A 19162-nucleotide genomic window follows, 5' to 3' on the forward strand; every position below is an offset into this window, starting at 1 on the left:
AAGCTGTAACTACACTCTCAGTCAGGATGAACGTTGAAATGTGTGAAATCTTTATAAAATGAGGTTTTTTCATTTATTATTTATCTTTTTTAATTTATTTTTATTAGGGAGAAAGATAGAAAGTCATTTCAGCACTATTACACACATACAGATCTGTACAAAAACATGTATTTGGATAATTGTGCTAATATATTTTCCAAGCTGTTACTCTCCCTTTCATGTTACATATAAAATGAGGTTTTATGATGGAAGAGAGCAGTCATATTAGTACTTTAACAACACTGTCATATTTAGTTAATGCTGGAGTTTTACCGCAGCTCACATTTCTCATCATTACTCAGTGAAGATGGAAAGTAGGAGCAGTTTCAAACCTGCACAGTAACTGGTAAAAACCTTTAAGGATGAAACTTCTCCTAAAGATTGTTGTGCTTTGTCAGTTTGAATGTTTTACTGACAGCATTGTTGTCCCGTTGTGTCTGAAATGGAGGGAAATCTGTTCCAAAGTCATTTTGTTCATATGATGCAGGCAGCCAGCTGCAGTCTGCAGATTCAGTCTTTATGCTGTGAGCAGGGCGTTTCTGCCCTCTAGTGGCCACAGATGGTATCTACAGAAAAGGTCAAGCTGGAGATGTTACAAATGACTGACACTTCCGGTAAAACCTTTCACAATAAAAGGCTATTAACGCTGTGCTGCACCTTCATAGTCGTAATATAAAGCTGTTTGATCTGATAACAGCGGAAACTTGTTTTACTCAGGAGTGACTGAATGTAAATAAGTTGGTGGCCTCTCTGTGTGAAAGGCGCAGGTTTTTTCTTCAAGTGTAAACTAAGCTACAGTTAACGCTAGCTAGTTAGCAGCCGTTAGCTAGCATCTTTATTAGCTCCAGTTATATTTAGTTTAAAGATTAAGCAGAGAATGAGTGAATGTGGTGCTAAAACGTGGCTACTTCATATGACAGTAAATTCGCTCTTTGCACATTCGATCCTGGTTACCGGAAATGCGCCCTCAGGAATTCCGGTCCGACAATAACAATAACAACAATGGCGTTGTTTTACACCCGCTGCCTGCAAGACCTCCCCAGACTCTCCATTTGCGATGTGCACCGTATTATCAAAGGCTCCTCCAAGACTCCTACGTCAAAACTAGACAAGGGATTTAATTTGTACGCCTCGTCGTACATACACAAATATGAAGGTAAGTCAATATTCTTTCCAGACTTTGTGGCTAATCTTAACCTAGCAACAGAATAGCTAACTAACGGTAGCGGTCTGTGTGACCGCATCAACCGTGTATTTATTTTTGTTATACATTCAATTAAGCAAAATGTGTAACGTGGTCTATACACCTATGTGCTTAACCTCTGATTGTTTTCACGTGTGTTTGGATCAGTGTAAAATAAAGACAGGGCTACGTGTGAGATAGCGGTGCAAGCACTCTGCTATAGATCAATGAGGAAATCAGAGAAACCTCACAATGTGAATGTTGGGTTGCACTTTACATTTCATCGGAGTTCCGAGTTCAGCTGTTTCAAAGGTTCAAGTTCAGTTTGTACACTTCTGTTTCACCCAACTGGGTATTTTCTGTCGCTTTGCTTATGCTCAGCTTCTCCAAACACTGGTTAAGCTGTTGAAGCTTTTTGCGCATGTTTTGTTGTGTTGTGTACAGCGTGTCCCAATAATGTATTCACATTTTAAAGCATTACACTGTAGATGCCTGACAAATCCTGCAGGGAGTGGTAAACCTAATAACAGATTGGCTGTTCTGTTAGATGATTTAACACTACCTCAGGTTAACATATCCTGGTTTGCTACCAAGATGAATACTCCCCGGTCTCGTATTGTAGACTTTAGATACAAGCTTGAGAGTAGGTGGTGACAAAACTATAGAACGAGATCTGTAAATTCTGTGACACTAAAATACAGAAATGTAAATAACGCCGCTTTACATCTTTTAAAAATGTGAATACATATGTGGCACAATACTGTACCCTATATGCTTCACAGACCTTGCTGCTCCTATTTGAACACCACTTTTTATGATTCCTTTGAAGAAAGCTATCCATGCCAACAAGTCAGTGAGCGCTGTGTTTACATGTGTGGAACCGTGTTCTACAACCAGAGTTAATACTGACACCATTACATTTAAAATCAGAATATTCCTTGCATGTAACTGCGCTCACTGACCGTGTCAACAACTGTCAATAACTGACTGGACATTACCATACAGTAATAATAACTGACAATGTTGTATTGACAGATGGTGCTCCGGGACACATCACCGGTCGTTTTGGTGCGGTGCAGGTGTTCCTGTGTTGCAGGTGCAGCATTATGCAATCATACTGTGGCCCTTCTCTTCCAAACGGCACATTATTCTCAACTTCGAGTACCAGTTGTCCCCCCTGTACACAGCTGTACCGAGTTAGAGCAGCAGTGGCACAAACCCAGGACAGCAGTAAGTTTCACAGCAATACATGTTTTGCATATACTCTTTCATATGGATGTACCATACAGTCTATCTACAACTTAAAAATTAAGGCCTCAGTGTAATAAATTCTACAGAATGAGTATTTTCAGTAATTTTAAGCTAAGACTCTTGCATCATGTACTTTCAGAGGGTATAAAACCTAGTCCAATTTCCGACCTGAACCTGGTAAAGCCTGTTCAGAGTCGAAAGGGGAGAGGAGGATTACGGTAAGTGTAAATAACTAACATATTTTGGTGTGTACCTAGGTGAAGGGGGGAGTGTTGGTAGTGGTGTGTGTATAACATACATTTTTATGTGTAATTGCAGGAGCACCCTTTACCGAGGAATGATAGGCCTGCTGCCCGATCTGTCAAGTCTCCGCGTGGATGAAGTGTATGGTGTCTTGCCTCCAGAGGATTGGCACAGACAAGCGGCTTGTTGAGTCAGCGCTTGGAGTTGTTCAGAGGGTAAGTGTACTGTCCTACCAACAGCCAAAACTTGACTCCCGATCCACAGAGGTGCATCAACATGCTCCTCCTCCTCCATCCTTCCCCGTTGCGAGCCACCAGCTGTCGCCAACAGAGTGAATATGGGTCTCCACTGAAGAAGAGCAGTTGCATCTGCAGAGCCTGCAATTAAATATAGAGATGGCTCACAAAATTGAATAGTCTACCAGGGCGCAGAGCAAGGACCAGGATTGGCACATGCTGCGGCAGACCAGGATAACCTCATCAAGATATAGATAAGTGTGCCACGTTAGGGGTCACAGCTCAGGTGAGAATCTTGCGGAGAGGCTGATTAGAGGTACCAGACAAACCGCCAATATGAGGAGAGGCTCTGAAATGGAGTTTCAAGCTGCCAAAGAGTATGTACAGTGCAACAATGTCAATTACGCGCCTTGTGGGCTTGTACTCCATCCTCAGGCTCCATGGCTAGGAGCCTCGCCAGACGGCCTTGTTTATGATCCGACTGCCACACCATGTTACGGTTTAGTTGCGATAAAATGCCCAAATGTGAAGAGCTACATTGACTGCAAATTCTTACACATGTCCAATGGTACGTTTACACTGAAGAAAAGCCATGCTTACTTTTGGCAAGTACAAGGCCAGCTCCACATTACCGGACTGGAGTGGTGCGACTTTTTTGTTTGGGCAGAGGATCATTACTTTGTTCAGCGACTGCAACCCGACAAAGATGTACAAGGCATCATAAGGCAGAAGTGTGATCATTTCTTCTTTAGCATCCACATGCCTAAGTATCTCTCAATGAGACGAGCACAGCAGATTGGCAAATAATAATTCAGATGTTTTATTGTACAGTCACATTTCAGAATTTTTGTGTTTTCAAATAACATATTTTTCAATATCTAAACACAACATCTCTTAATAACAAAAAAAAAAAATCATTGTCAAATCACTGTTGAGTTTTCTCTCTATATAGGAATACATTTGTCAGCATTACTTAGCCCATCTCTTGACAAGGTGTTTGTTTTGATAGTTTGATAGTTGATAGTAGGCAAGCCACTGCAAAAATTTCATTAATGCTGCCTACAATGGAGAAAGGTATAACAGACTCAAAAAGTTTGTTCTCTTTAACCCGTCAAATAACACGCTCAACGTGCACTCTTAGACTGGCTATTTTCTGCGTTTTGAGGACGCTGGGTGCTGACATCTGCCTAGACTTCTTGAGAAAAGGTGGACAGTACACCTTGCATTTAACTAAATCATTGATGAGAAAGCCTTTGTCGACCATAATAGCCACATCCTCTGTCAGAAGGTCACTTATCCCTGACTTCCTAAAAACCTCTTTGTCACTTATTGACCCCTCATACAGAGAAGAGATGAAGGTGATGGGGCCATGGGGGGGCAACCCCAATAAGTGCCTTCATCGTGCAATGAGATTTGTAGGGCGAGTACATCTCACTTTGAATGACAGGAGAAGATGGGGTTTGGCATTTTAGCTCTGTACAGTCCACTATTATCTGAGTATCAGAAAACTCCTTGAAGTCATCGGGAAGGTAAGCTTTCACATCCTCAGCCTCCATCCAGATGGATGCTGAGCCCAGGAAGGTGTACAGGAAGTTGGTCCGGGAACAGATAATGCGACTTACGGTGGAGGTGGAGATGAGGAATCGGTTTGCCAAGTCCAGCTCGGTGTAACCAGCAGACGGGTACATCAGGAAAAGGAAGAGTTCATCAATGGGTTGCAATGATTGTCTCTGTTAAAGGAAAACAAACAATATTCACACTGCAAAAATAAAGGGATGTAATGGGTGTGACGATGTGTGTGCATTAAAATAAATGAATAATTATAATGCAAAAGGCCTCCCATAAGTACAGGGCTACAATTAGGTGCATTTAATTAATAAACCAATGTCAACAATAATGAGACCAACAACACAATTGCATACCATGTGGGCAGGACGGACAGATGTTACTTCATTCCTCCTCTCAGCAGCTTTGGCCCTGGATGCACGAACCATTTTATGCACAGATGGTTCAATCAGTTCCCAAAAAAGCAGGAACTCTCGATAATTGGGAAATCTAAAAAAGGATAGCAGAAAAGTATTAGTTTACAAAAAAGGTTGCAATTTGACCACAAAACCATATTATATACTAATGGGCGGCTTATTTGTTTACCTTGTATAGAGTCTGATGTTGGCGTCGGATTGGATGAATCTTTCAAACAAAAATGTATAGCTTAAGTGCTGTCAGCATTTAGCTGAGAGCTGCCAACAAGCCTGCAGACTCTCAGTCTTCCAGGATGAGAGTTTCACTGAGAAACGTCTGATATCTTCTTTTATTCTGCATTTCTAAATGTTAGCGTGCACACCTGTTTGCTGCTGTTTAAAAGCTGACTCGTGACTTGTGTCACAGCTGATGAAATGATGTGTGAAAGCCAGCAGCTGGAAGCTTCAGGGATCTGCCTCTTTCTGAATGAGTCCATCAGCAGCTGCTCAGGAACACGCTGGAACATTTCTTCTCCTCAGCAGCAGATCAAAGTGTTTCTGCTGTAAACTGGCTCGGACAGAAAAGGCCTCTGAGATCCAGCTCTGTTTCTGCCACAGAGTCACTCGGCTGCAGGGACGCTGCCGGGCCTACAGCTGTACGGGGGCCCAGGCCCCCCAGAACACCACCAGCATTACTGTATACAGAAAATGAGCCTGTACTGGATGTATAAGAACATTTATTTAAATGTGCACGAACCTCAACAGGTTTAACAGAGCTATAGGCTATCCAAGCAGATAAAACCACCTTTGAGTTCAGCCATTTAGCTTTTCAATTCCTCCTTCTGTAGCTCATCAAACATAATCAAGTCAGCCTTTAACAAGAGGAAATATTACTAAAAAACAAAGAATGCCCAGTGTTACAACTTTCAACAGATCAACAGATACAGAATAATGAACAATATTTCAGTCCAGGTACTGAACATGTTTTAATCTTACTGCAGCACAGTCAATAAATACTTCTACAAAAAGTCAAAATCTTAAATTAAGAGTACCTGATATTTTCTGATAAGTTATTCCCCTGATTGAGTAGCCTTTTAAACTAGCCTACCCACTTTCTACCCATTTATAATGGCTAAGATAGTTTAGTAAATAGGCTATAAAAGGCAGAATAGGATATTGTCTCGCATTAATTCATCTGCCGTGGAACCAGACGCTGTGTATTTGGTGTAAGAAATGACAGTGGCCTATAGGTAGGCGTCAACACAACAGAGAAAACAAATCAATCACCTCCCTCCGTCTTAGCGTAGTTTGAAGGATGTATTTGGGAATTTTTACAGGGGCAAAACGCATGTTTACAGGGGCACAACGCATGTTTACAGGGGCACAACGCATGTTTACGGGGGCACGTGCAAACTAAACTGAACTAAAACTCATGCTTCTGATCATTTCTTTCAGTTAAAGTGGTTTTAACCTTTTATTTCCTGAGTGTTCAGCTGCTGCATCGTTACCCTGAGACGACCTCCAGAATAAATACAGAGAAGCAGAAATAAATCAGCCTCCTCACAGCACTGATGCAACAGTTATGGCCAGTGTTGTATAAAGTACTGAAATCTCACACTCAAGTAAAAGTATAGGTACCCCTCCAAAATATGACTTTGGTAAAAGTCCAAGTCACTGACTGAAGTTTTACTTGAGTTAAAGTCTTAAAGTATCCAAAATGTCTTGTACTTAAGTATGAGAATTACTGTAAAAATAGATGTACTTAAGTAATGTAATGAGAAGTATAACTTTGAAGGTCAAATACACTTAAAATCTACACACAACCAAGTGCAGACAAAATTTAGGCCAGGTTTAGACAGAAAATACAAACTTTGTGAACCTTTAAGTTTTTCTTCTTCAAGTAAGGTCAGTGCTGAAAATGAGGCGTACATTACACCATTAAGAAAAAAATGAAACAAAAGAGGCTGCTGCTGTTATTGCCATCATTATAAACAACATTTAAAGAAAAAAATAGGAGAAAACTCTGAAGAGGGAGTCCAGTTTGAAACCCCTTTTGTAAACCTGTCTAAAAAATAAATAAAATAACTCAGTACAGAAAATGCGGCCAACATCACCAAGAAAAAAAGCTGTTCTGATTCCTGTACTTCACAAGCTATAGGAGGTGCACACACAACCGGCCATTATACAAAAGAAAAAAAGAATTGGGAGGGAACTGCAGCTTATCTGGCATCTGCAGAGGAAGATCTTTTTTGTAACCTTAAAACCTAAAAAAGGGGAGTTTCTGTAAGATATAATTTCCACGTCTTTGGGCAGGCACAACATGCGAGGGGTCAAAACACTGTTGCGTTTTTTCTCTCTCTCTTTTTTTGTAACGAGTAACTAAACCGAACAATGAAAATGTATTGGAGTAAAAGTATGCAATTAAGTTCGGAAATATAGTGAAGTAAAAGTGAAAGTTGTCAAAAAAATTTAAACTCGAGGAAAGTACAAAGTATTCCAAAATATACTTAAGTACAGTAGTGAAGTATTTTTACTTCGTTACTATACAACACTGGTTATGGCTTCTCTTTGTTTCACACAACAACAAAATGATTTCCTGCTGAAGCCAACAGTCAGAAGCGTGAACGTCAGGATGATGGTCACAGGGTGCCGTCATGAATATGAGCTCCAGAGAAGAAGAAGAAGCTGCAGCCGCTCAGAAACATCCAGCAAGACAAACGCTGCCGGCGGGCGGCTCTTTGCCTCCTCTCCATCAGCAGATACAGAGACAGACATCCTCAGAGCTCGTCTGACCTGATGTCCCTGAAGGGGTCCCTGCTGACCCCCCCTCACACTGTTAGTGCTGCACTGCAGATGATATCTTCCTCTCATGATCAGGAAAAGAGTTTTTAAAGAGGCCAGAAAACAGCGACGCCCCGATGGTCACATGACCACCGACTGGCGGCCGCTTCACCAGATTTCAAACTGCTTGTTTTTCTTAAAGGGAGATCTGTCCACGATGTCGTTGCTGAAGAGTCTGGAAAAAGAGCAAAGCAGAGAGCAGATGTCCCTCATTCAGACACAACAACATGAATCCAGCCCATGATTCCTCTGAGCAGGAAGCTGTTCTCTGACGCTGCATTAATGAATGTTTGCTCACCTCACAGAGCTGATGGAGGGGTTGGTGGAGAGCAGCTGCAGTAAGCCATCAGTGGAGGCATCGCTGATCTTATTGTGACTCAGACTGGAACACAAACACAACACTGAACATTATGTTCTGCTCTGCTGTGAGCAGGTTCATGATTCAAATCAAAGTGAAGCACAGCTACAAACATCTGTAAACACAGTGCTGCTGTACAGATGTGCCTCTCCTCTAACAGGAGTGCGTCCACATCACACAGACACTAACAGGGACTCCAGGCTCTCCTGGATGTGGATGCAGCATCACGGCTCCTTGAAGGCATGTTTGGGCTGATGCAGAACTCTAAATCAGGTGCACCACTTTATTTGGGCTCCAGATGTTTGTGTTTGTCTCCAGAGGGAACACTTTGTGACACTTACTCCAGGACGCAGACTTTGTGCAGATGTGTGATGAGCTGCAGCAGCAGCTGGTCAGTGAGCTGACAGTGACTGAGGTCCAGCTCTGTCAGACCTTCACAAAAGTCCAGCATCCGGAGCAGAGCTCCACAGAGCCTCTGATCCAGTGTGGTGTGACTCAGATCCAGCTCTCCACCCAGGGCTCTGCACAGGGACACCGCCCGTCTCACCGTGTCCCTCTCACTGTTCACAGGAAGCAGGGACAGCAGCTGGAGGAGGACAGTCTTACTGACTCTGAACAGGAGGAGCAGGGCAGACTGTTAGGATGCAGCAACATGAATCAAATCACATTTATTTATAGCACATTTCATGTACAAACAATTCAAAGTGCTTCACATAAAATAAAAGCATTGCAGCAGGGAGTGGAAAAAGCATTGAAAATACATAAAATAATATAAAGAGAAACAAATAAAATCATTTAAGTGAATTTAAAAACCAGCAACAGTCCAGATAAGTTCAAAGATATCGTGCAGATTTCATGCATAGACACATGAGAACAGAAATGTCTTTAACCTGGATTTAAAAATGTCTCCATTGGGTGAAAGTTTAATCTCCACTGGCAGTTTGTTCCACTTGTTGGCAGCATAACAGCTAAAGGCTGCTTCTCCATGTTTAGTCTGGACTCTGGACTGGACCAGCTGACCTGAGTCCTTGGATCTAAGAGCTCTGCTGGCTTTATATTCTCTGAACATATCACAGATTGTAAACCATCAGCAGGCTTTTAAAATCTATTCTGTGACTGACTGGAAGCCAGAGTAAAGATTTTAAAGCTGCTGTGATGTGTTCAGATCTCTTAGTCCGGGTTAAAACTCCAGCAGCAGCGTTCTGGATGAGCTGCAGATGTTTAATGCTCTTTGTGGGAAGTCCAGTTAAAAGAGCGTTACAGTGATGGAGTCTGCTGGAGATGAATGCATGGATGAGTTCTGAATGTGAAGAAGCTTCTCTCTGGCTCAGCTTCGTTAGTGCTCCCTCTCACCTGAGGCAGACCCTGTCCAGGACAGCAAACAGCAGGTCCAGCCCGCTGTCCTCCACCTCACAGTCTCGTAGGTGGAGCTGTGTGTCCCGGCTGCTGTGTCTCAGGACGGTGCAGACGGCCCTGCAGTCACCAGCGGTCAGACTCAGAGGCTCAGTCCGATCCTCCTCTGGGAGCTCCACACAGGAGGAGCAGGACAGATCCAGCCTGTGCTGCAGGGTCCTCAGCAGGTGGGATGCTGCCTCCTGCTGGCCGTCAGAGGCAGCACAGCAGTGGATGAACCTCAGCAGCTGCTTCCTGTCCACACTGGTGGAAACATGCAGAAATGAACCGAATCAAACAGTTCATACACAGATAGAAACTATTCAATATATCTTCATTACCGACATGATCTGCAGATATTCCAAAGATAACAAACTGCTTTTAGCTCCCTGGTTTAAGTGATTACTGCAGTCAGACTGAGTCCAATCTGTCTGTTTGGGCTGATGAGGTGAGAATGTGGATGTTATTCACAGCAGTGAGAAACAAGCTCTGATGTCTGACCTGAGATCAGAAACTCTGTCCAGCGTAGAGAGGATGGACTTGATTTCCTCAGCTGGGACGGAGGCCCACAGCAGCTTCAGCTGAACTCTGTCACTGTGTCTGAGGATGAAGAGCAGAGCAGCACAGTCCACTGAGTCCAGCTCTGTGCAGCCCAGGTTGATCACATGATCCAGTGACCTCAGTAAACTGGGCACCATGTGACCTGCATGAGCCGAGTAGAGCTCTCTGATGAAGGTCCTCACAAAACTGGGACTGGGCCTGAAAGCATTCAGAGGAACACTTTGTTTAGTTCAGAAACTCATAAACTGATGCTGAAAGATGAGCCACAACATTTCATTTACAAATGATTAAAGAGGACAAACAGTCTGTTTATCTGTTAAAAAGGTAAAACGATCACCTTTTAAACACGATCCTGTGCAGAAAGGGCAGCAGAGGAGCAGCTCTGTGCTGTAAGAAGCGGTTCTTCCTCAGGTTCACAGTGATGGTCTGAGCTGACTGCTGCAGCAGAGAGTGAAGGAGCTCCCAGTTCAGACAGCAGGAGGTCAGGTCTCCACCAAGCTTACTCAGGGAGGACGAAGCCAAGTCCTTGTCCTGGACTTCATGGAGGAGGGACACAAGCTGCTGGACGTTCTTTTCATTCAGTCTGAAGATTTAAAAAACAGAAAAACATCCGTTAATAAAAACATCTCCATGTAGTTTTCAGACGGTTCAGGAAAGACATTCACCTGATTGTGAGAGAACCATCATGAAGCAGCAGTGTGACGAGATGCTGAGCAGGGATGCAGGACTCAGTCAGCTGTAACCGGCCGACTGTCCAGTATCTGAGCAGAGAAGCCAAACTGCTGACAACCTTCAACAACACTCTCTCTGATGGTTGAACTTTCTCAGACACCAGAGAAAGCTCTTCAGCAGCCAGTGGACACACCAGTCTGCCTCTTCTGACCCACCGACACAGGAGCAAGGCTGTGCTGTTGGAAAGCCTGAAAATAGAGCGCTGATCAGAAAAGACACCAAGAACTGAAGCTGGTAAATACTGTTAAAGGGACACAGAGGGACTGAACTTCCTACCTCAGGCTGCGCAGCTGTGCTGTATGTCTGAGGAGGAGGGAGGCTCCTCTGACAGACATCCTGCTGGCTGTGAGGATCAGATCCACCTTAGAGCAGCACAGTCTGAGAACTCTCCCCACAGAGCAGCAGGTCTTCCTGGGCAACTCTCCTGTTAACAGAAGCTGGAAATCCAGCAGCTGCAGCAGAGACAGCAGCTGCTGCAGCTCCTCCCTGGACCTCACAGAGATGGAGGCGCACACACTCTGGAAGAACTCTGGACCACAGCTAATACACAGCGAGCGTGGAAAAATGAGAGAGAGAGGGCAGGATTATATGTTTATTAAGTGTTGCTTTTACATTTTGTACACTGATGGATGCAAAAGCTGATAAATCATGATGAACAAAGCAAAGCATGTTATTAGATATGATAACATCACAATAAATAAAAAATAAAAGCGAACAGAAGTTGCTGTTCAACTGAACATTGTTGCCAGGTTTACCTGAGCTGTGAGATATAAGGCAGACACTGCAGGAAACTCCTCACTTCACTCTCTGCATGTGAGCAGCCTGTCAGCTCCACTTGTTTCTTCTCTGATTGGAGTTTCAGCACTTCCAGGAGGATGGAGCTCTTTCTCTCTGAGAGGTTTATGGACCAGACTGCAGGAGCTGACTGGAAAACTGGCTGTAATGATGGAAGGACACTCAGACCTGTTTTAGTCTCATAGTCCTTCAGATGGGAGCAGAGATCCAGCAGGAAATCAGACTGATGTTCCTGATAATCATCATCATCATCATCGAAGGGGAATGTTTGATATCTGCACACTGATGATAACAGCTGCAGCATCTTCTCTCCTGTCTGCTGTTCTCTCTCTGCTGCTGCACAGAACAGATCCTCAAAGAACCTGGTTTGGTCTTGAAGATCTGAGCTCCAAGGATCCAAACTGGAACAAGAAGAAGGAAACATTTAGTGATGATTTGATCTCAGCTGCATAAATACAACCACACACTACTGATGGACTCCATCTTGTACATGTGTGTCCTGTATATGATGAACTTCCATGTTAAACACATCTTTCATCAGAGCAGCTGAACATTGTTTTAGACTGTTACTGACTCACAACAATTATTCAGAAGAATATGCTGACACTGAACTTTATGGGGCTTAAACTGATCTTTTAAAATGTTCCTCTTTAATGTAGAGTTAGTTATGTAAAGTTAAATGAATTTACCTGAGCTGTGAGATATAAGGCAGACACTGCAGGAAACTCCTCACTTCACTCTCTGCATGTGAGCAGCCTGTCAGCTTCACTTGTTTCTTCTCTGATTGGAGTTTCAGCACTTCCAGGAGGATGGAGCTCTTTCTCTCTGAGAGGTTTATGAACCAGACTGCAGGAGCTGACTGGAAAACTGGCTGTAATGATGGAAGGACACTCAGACCTGTTTTAGTCTCACAGTCCTTCAGATGGGAGCACAGATCCAGCAGGAAATCACACTGATGTTCCAGATAATCATCATTGAAGGGGAATGTTTGATATCTGCACACTGATGATAACAGCTGCAGCATCTTCTCTCCTGTCTGCTGTTCTCTCTCTGCTGCTGCACAGAACAGATTCACAAAGAACCTGGTTTGTTTTTTAAGATCTGAGCTCCTTCGTTCCAAACTGGAACAAGAAGAAGGAAACATTTAGTGATGATTTGATCTCAGCTGCATAAATACAACCACACACTACTGATGGACTCCATCTTGTACATGTGTGTCCTGTATATGATGAACTTCCATGTTAAACACATCTTTCATCAGAGCAGCTGAACATTGTTTTAGACTGTTACTGACTCACAACAATTATTCAGAAGAATATGCTATCATTGAACTTTATGGAGCTTAAACTGATCTTTTAAAATGTTCCTCTTTAATGTAGAGTTAGTTATGTAAAGTTAAATGAATTTACCTGAGCTGTGAGATATAAGGCAGACACTGCAGGAAACTCCTCACTTCACTCTCTGCATGTGAGCAGCCTGTCAGCTTCACTTGTTTCTTCTCTGATTGGAGTTTCAGCACTTCCAGGAGGATGGAGCTCTTTCTCTCTGAGAGGTCTATGATCCAGACTGCAGGAGCTGACTGGAAAACTGGCTGTAATGATGGAAGGACACTCAGACCTGTTTTAGTCTCACAGTCCTTCAGATGGGAGCACAGATCCAGCAGGAAATCACACTGATGTTCCTGATAATAATCATTGAAGGGAAACCTTTGATATCTGCACACTGATGATAACAGCTGCAGCATCTTCTCTCCTGTCTGCTGTTCTCTCTCTGCTGCTGCACAGAACAGATTCACAAAGAACCTGGTTTGTTTTTTAAGATCTGAGCTCCAACGATCCAAACTGGAACAACAAGAAGGAAACATTTAGTGATGATTTGATCTCAGCTGCATAAATACAACCACACACAACTGATGGACTCCATCTTGTACATGTGTGTCCTGTATATGATGAACTTCCATGTTAAACACATCTTTCATCAGAGCAGCTGAACATTGTTTTAGACTGTTACTGACTCACAACACAAACACTGATCCTGACACTGAAATCACTCAGTTCTAACTGTCAGCCTCATTTTATCTGCTGTCTGACCTTTAAGAGTCAAACATAGAAACTGAAATCAAACAGCGGTGAAAGAACAAATCCAGAGTCCGTATCATGTCCAATAGGTGCTGATGCTCCACCTTGCTGCTGATTTAACACACATGTAAATCACAGTTCTGCTGCACAACATCTGCAGCTGGAGACACAAAGTGATGATGACTCACTGCTGTCTGTGACCTGAATGTGTTGCTCTCTATAGAGCTGCTACCATCTTCATCATGGTCAGTAAAGTTCACTCCAGCCACAAGTTAAAAAGGCAGCTCAATGGAACTTTCTTTGTTTCCTTCATTTCCTTTAAAATGCTGTTAAATTCAACTGAAAGAGAAGCTCCTTTTTGTTCTTCAGCTGCTGAGAAACTGAAAAAGCCAACAGCAGCTCTGACTGCATGTTTTTCTCTTTGTGTACCAGGAGGTATGAACATGGCTGTGTTGTTGTCACTGAGCCACAGAGTTCTTATTATTCACATCATTTCATTCTTCTCATGCAGACAGAAGACTGTCACATGTTTCCAAACTGTTGGAGCTAAATATTTCTCCTTAAAATCCCTGTTCTCCCACATTCTTCTCTGTGATTCATTTGTTCAGACAGAGACCTTCATGGAGACAAGTTAGCTCAGCAGCCAGTCATGTTTCATGTTGCTGTTCAGAGGACTAAAAACAGCAGGGAGTGCTTTGACATGATGGACTGGAAGAACAAGCTGAAAACACTCAACCTTCCTACTGATTGTACAGAGAAGTCATTTAAATCAACAATCTATTCACAATCATGTCACCAAAACTCTAACAGAAGCATGGTGAAACTAACTATTTCTATATATTCAGTTGTTCTGTTTAATCTTTAACAAAAACTCAGTTTTATAAAGTGATCAAACATGTAGATAAAATATCAGACTGCAGGAAAACAAACGACCAAAACAGTAAAGTAATGATAGCGCAGTAAAGAGTACAATGTTTCCCTCTGAAATGGGACAAAGTTTCAATAAAACTGAAATATGACTCCATGTGGATAAAGTCTTTAAGTGGAAATAAAAACCCAACAATAATCAGAAGAATATGCTGACACAGAAATTTATGGAGTTTAAACTGCTCTTTTAAAATGTTCCTCTTTAATGTAGAGTTAGTTATGTAAAGTTAAATGAATTTACCTGAGCTGTGAGATATAAGGCAGACACTGCAGGAAACTCCTCACTTCACTCTCTGCATGTGAGCAGCCTGTCAGCTTCACTTGTTTCTTCTCTGATTGGAGTTTCAGCACTTCCAGGAGGATGGAGCTCTTTCTCTCTGAGAGGTTTATGAACCAGACTGCAGGAGCTGACTGGAAAACTGGCTGTAATGATGGAAGGACACTCAGACCTGTTTTAGTCTCACAGTCCTTCAGATGGGAGTACAGATCCTGCAGGAAATCAGACTGATGTTTGTCCCCATGATTAAAAGGAAACCTCTGATATCTGCACACTGATGATAACAGCTGCAGCATCTTCTCTCCTGTCTGCTGTTCTCTCTCTGCTGCTGCACAGAACAGATTCACAAAGAACCTGGTTTGATCCTGAAGATCTGAGCTCCAAAGAAGCAAACTGGAACAACAAGAAGGAAACATTTAGTGATGATTTGATCTCAGCTGCATAAATACAACCACACACTACTGATGGACTCCATCTTGTACATGTGTGTCCTGTATATGATGAACTTCCATGTTAAACACATCTTTCATCAGAGCAGCTGAACATTGTTTTAGACTGTTACTGACTCACAACACAAACACTGATCCTGACACTGAAATCACTCAGTTCTAACTGTCAGCCTCATTTTATCTGCTGTCTGACCTTTAAGAGTCAAACATAGAAACTGAAATCAAACAGCGGTGAAAGAACAAATCCAGAGTCCGTATCATGTCCAATAGGTGCTGATGCTCCACCTTGCTGCTGATTTAACACACATGTAAATCACAGTTCTGCTGCACAACATCTGCAGCTGGAGACACAAAGTGATGATGACTCACTGCTGTCTGTGACCTGAATGTGTTGCTCTCTATAGAGCTGCTACCATCTTCATCATGGTCAGTAAAGTTCACTCCAGCCACAAGTTAAAAAGGCAGCTCAATGGAACTTTCTTTGTTTCCTTCATTTCCTTTAAAATGCTGTTAAATTCAACTGAAAGAGAAGCTCCTTTTTGTTCTTCAGCTGCTGAGAAACTGAAAAAGCCAACAGCAGCTCTGACTGCATGTTTTTCTCTTTGTGTACCAGGAGGTATGAACATGGCTGTGTTGTTGCCACTGAGCCACAGAGTTCTTATTATTCACATCATTTCATTCTTCTCATGCAGACAGAAGACTGGCACATGTTTCCAAACTGTTGGAGCTAAATATTTCTCATTAAAATCCCTGTTCTCCCACATTCTTCTGTGTGATTCATTTGTTCAGACAGAGACCTTCATGAGGACAAGTTAGCTCAGCAGCCAGTCATGTTTCATGTTGCTGTTCAGAGGACTAAAAACAGCAGGGAGTGCTTTGACATGATGGACTGGAAGAACAAGCTGAAAACACTCAACCTTCCTACTGATTGTACAGAGAAGTCATTTAAATCAACAATCTATTAACTATCATGTCACCAAAACTCTAACAGAAGCATGGTGAAACTAACTATTTCTATATATTCAGTTGTTCTGTTTAATCTTTAACAAAAACTCAGTTTTATAAAGTGATCAAACATGTAGATAAAATATCAGACTGCAGGAAAACAAACGACCAAAACAGTAAAGTAATGATAGCGCAGTAAAGAGTACAATGTTTCCCTCTGAAATGGGACAAAGTTTCAATAAAACTGAAATATGACTCCATGTGGATAAAGTCTTTAAGTGGAAATAAAAACCCAACAATAATCAGAAGAATATGCTGACACTGAAATTTATGGAGTTTAAACTGATCTTTTAAAATGTTCCTCTTTAATGTAGAGTTAGTTATGTAAAGTTAAATGAATTTACCTGAGCTGTGAGATATAAGGCAGACACTGCAGGAAACTCCTCACTTCACTCTCTGCATGTGAGCAGCCTGTCAGCTTCACTTGTTTCTTCTCTGATTGGAGTTTCAGCACTTCCAGGAGGATGGAGCTCTTTCTCTCTGAGAGGTTTATGAACCAGACTGCAGGAGCTGACTGGAAAACTGGCTGTAATGATGGAAGGACACTCAGACCTGTTTTAGTCTCACAGTCCTTCACATGGGAGTACAGATCCAGCAGGAAATCAGACTGATGTTTGTCTCCATGATTAAAAGGAAACCTCTGATAATAATCATCATCATCATTGAAGGGGAATGTTTGATATCTGCACACTGATGATAACAGCTGCAGCATCTTCTCTCCTGTCTGCTGTTCTCTCTCTGCTGCTGCACACAACAGATTCACAAAGAACCTGGTTTGTTCCTGAAGATCTGAGCTCCTTCGTTCCAAACTGGAACAAGAAGAAGGAAACATTTAGTGATGATTTGATCTCAGCTGCATCAATACAACCACACACTACTGATGGACTCCATCTTGTACATGTGTGTCCTGTATATGATGAACTTCCATGTTAAACACATCTTTCATCAGAGCAGCTGAACATTGTTTTAGACTGTTACTGACTCACAACACAAACACTGATCCTGACACTGAAATCACTCAGTTCTAACTGTCAGCCTCATTTTATCTGCTGTCTGACCTTTAAGAGTCAAACATAGAAACTGAAATCAAACAGCGGTGAAAGAACAAATCCAGAGTCCGTATCATGTCCAATAGGTGCTGATGCTCCACCTTGCTGCTGATTTAACACACATGTAAATCACAGTTCTGCTGCACAACATCTGCAGCTGGAGACACAAAGTGATGATGACTCACTGCTGTCTGTGACCTGAATGTGTTGCTCTCTATAGAGCTGCTACCATCTTCATCATGGTCAGTAAAGTTCACTCCAGCCACAAGTTAAAAAGGCAGCTCAATGGAACTTTCTTTGTTTCCTTCATTTCCTTTAAAATGCTGTGAAATTCAACTGAAAGAGAAGCTCCTTTTTGTTCTTTAGCTGCTGAGAAACTGAAAAAGCCAACAGCAGCTCTGACTGCATGTTTTTCTCTTTGTGTACCAGGAGGTATGAACATGGCTGTGTTGTTGTCACTGAGCCACAGAGTTCTTATTATTCACATCATTTCATTCTTCTCATGCAGGCAGAAGACTGTCACATGTTTCCAAACTGTTGGAGCTAAATATTTCTCATTAAAATCCCTGTTCTCTCACATTCTTCTCTGTGATTCATTTGTTCAGACAGAGACCTTCATGAAGACAAGTTAGCTCAGCAGCCAGTCATGTTTCATGTTGCTGTTCAGAGGACTAAAAACAGCAGGGAGTGCTTTGACATGATGGACTGGAAGAACAAGCTGAAAACACTCAACCTTCCTACTGATTGTACAGAGAAGTCATTTAAATCAACAATATATTCACAATCATGTCACCAAAACTCTAACAGAAGCATGGTGAAACTAACTATTTCTATATATTCAGTTGTTCTGTTTAATCTTTAACAAAAACTCAGTTTTATAATGTGATCAAACATGTAGATAAAATATCAGACTGCAGGAAAACAAACGACCAAAACAGGAAAGTAATGATAGCGCAGTAAAGAGTACAATGTTTCCCTCTGAAATGGGACAAAGTTTCAATCAAACTGAAATATGACTCCATGTGGATAAAGTCTTTAAGTGGAAATAAAAACCCAACAATTATTCAGAAGAATATGCTGACACTGAAATTTATGGGGCTTAAACTGATCTTTTAAAATGTTCCTCTTTAATGTAGAGTTAGTTATGTAAAGTTAAATGAATTTACCTGAGCTGTGAGATATAAGGCAGACACTGCAGGAAACTCCCCACTTCACTCTCTGCATGTGGGCAGCCTGTCAGCTTCACTTGTTTCTTCTCTGATTGGAGTTTCAGCACTTCCAGGAGGATGGAGCTCTTTCTCTCTGAGAGGTTTATGATCCAGACTGCAGGAGCTGACTGGAGAACTGGCTGTAATGATGGAAGGACACTCAGACCTGTTTTAGTCTCACAGTCCTTCAGATGGGAGTACAGATCCTGCAGGAAATCAGACTGATATTTGTCCCCATGATTAAAAGGAAACCTCTGATATCTGCACACTGATGATAACAGCTGCAGCATCTTCTCTCCTGTCTGCTGTTCTCTCTCTGCTGCTGCACAGAACAGATTCACAAAGAACCTGGTTTGTTCCTGAAGATCTGAGCTCCTTCGTTTCAAACTGGAACAAGAAGAAGGAAACATTTAGTGATGATTTGATCTCAGCTGCATAAATACAACCACACACTACTGATGGACTCCATCTTGTACATGTGTGTCCTGTATATGATGAACTTCCATGTTAAACACATCTTTCATCAGAGCAGCTGAACATTGTTTTAGACTGTTACTGACTCACAACACAAACACTG

General features: G+C 42.2%; 1 protein-coding gene across 1 annotated transcript; it reads right to left on the reverse strand.

Annotated features, from left to right (window-relative positions):
* Window positions 1-5645: 5645 nt before the first annotated feature.
* On the reverse strand, window positions 5646-12671 carry LOC142391528 (uncharacterized). Its single transcript, XM_075477361.1, has 10 exons — window positions 12282-12671; window positions 11553-11993; window positions 11074-11337; window positions 10731-10985; window positions 10403-10648; window positions 10006-10263; window positions 9466-9768; window positions 8454-8723; window positions 8053-8136; window positions 5646-7929 (listed from the first exon to the last, which is right to left on the reverse strand). The coding sequence occupies exons 1-10, from the start codon at window positions 12614-12616 to the stop codon at window positions 7863-7865; spliced, it is 2523 nt and encodes an 840-aa protein (XP_075333476.1). The 5' UTR covers window positions 12617-12671; the 3' UTR covers window positions 5646-7862.
* Window positions 12672-19162: the final 6491 nt, after the last annotated feature.

The sequence above is a fragment of the Odontesthes bonariensis genome, chromosome 11 (genome assembly GCF_027942865.1).
Source record: "Odontesthes bonariensis isolate fOdoBon6 chromosome 11, fOdoBon6.hap1, whole genome shotgun sequence".
Lineage (NCBI taxonomy): Eukaryota > Metazoa > Chordata > Actinopteri > Atheriniformes > Atherinopsidae > Odontesthes > Odontesthes bonariensis.

Coding starts and splice junctions, on each gene's coding strand:
- LOC142391528 (XM_075477361.1), bottom strand. CDS start 12,616: ATGCTGCAGCTGTTATCATCAGTGTGCAGATATCAAACATTCCCCTTC. Junction 11,994..12,281: donor CCTTATATCTCACAGCTCAG/GTAAATTCATTT, acceptor TTCTTGTTCCAG/TTTGGATCCTTGGAGCTCAG. Junction 11,338..11,552: donor CCTTATATCTCACAGCTCAG/GTAAACCTGGCA, acceptor GCTGTGTATTAG/CTGTGGTCCAGAGTTCTTCC.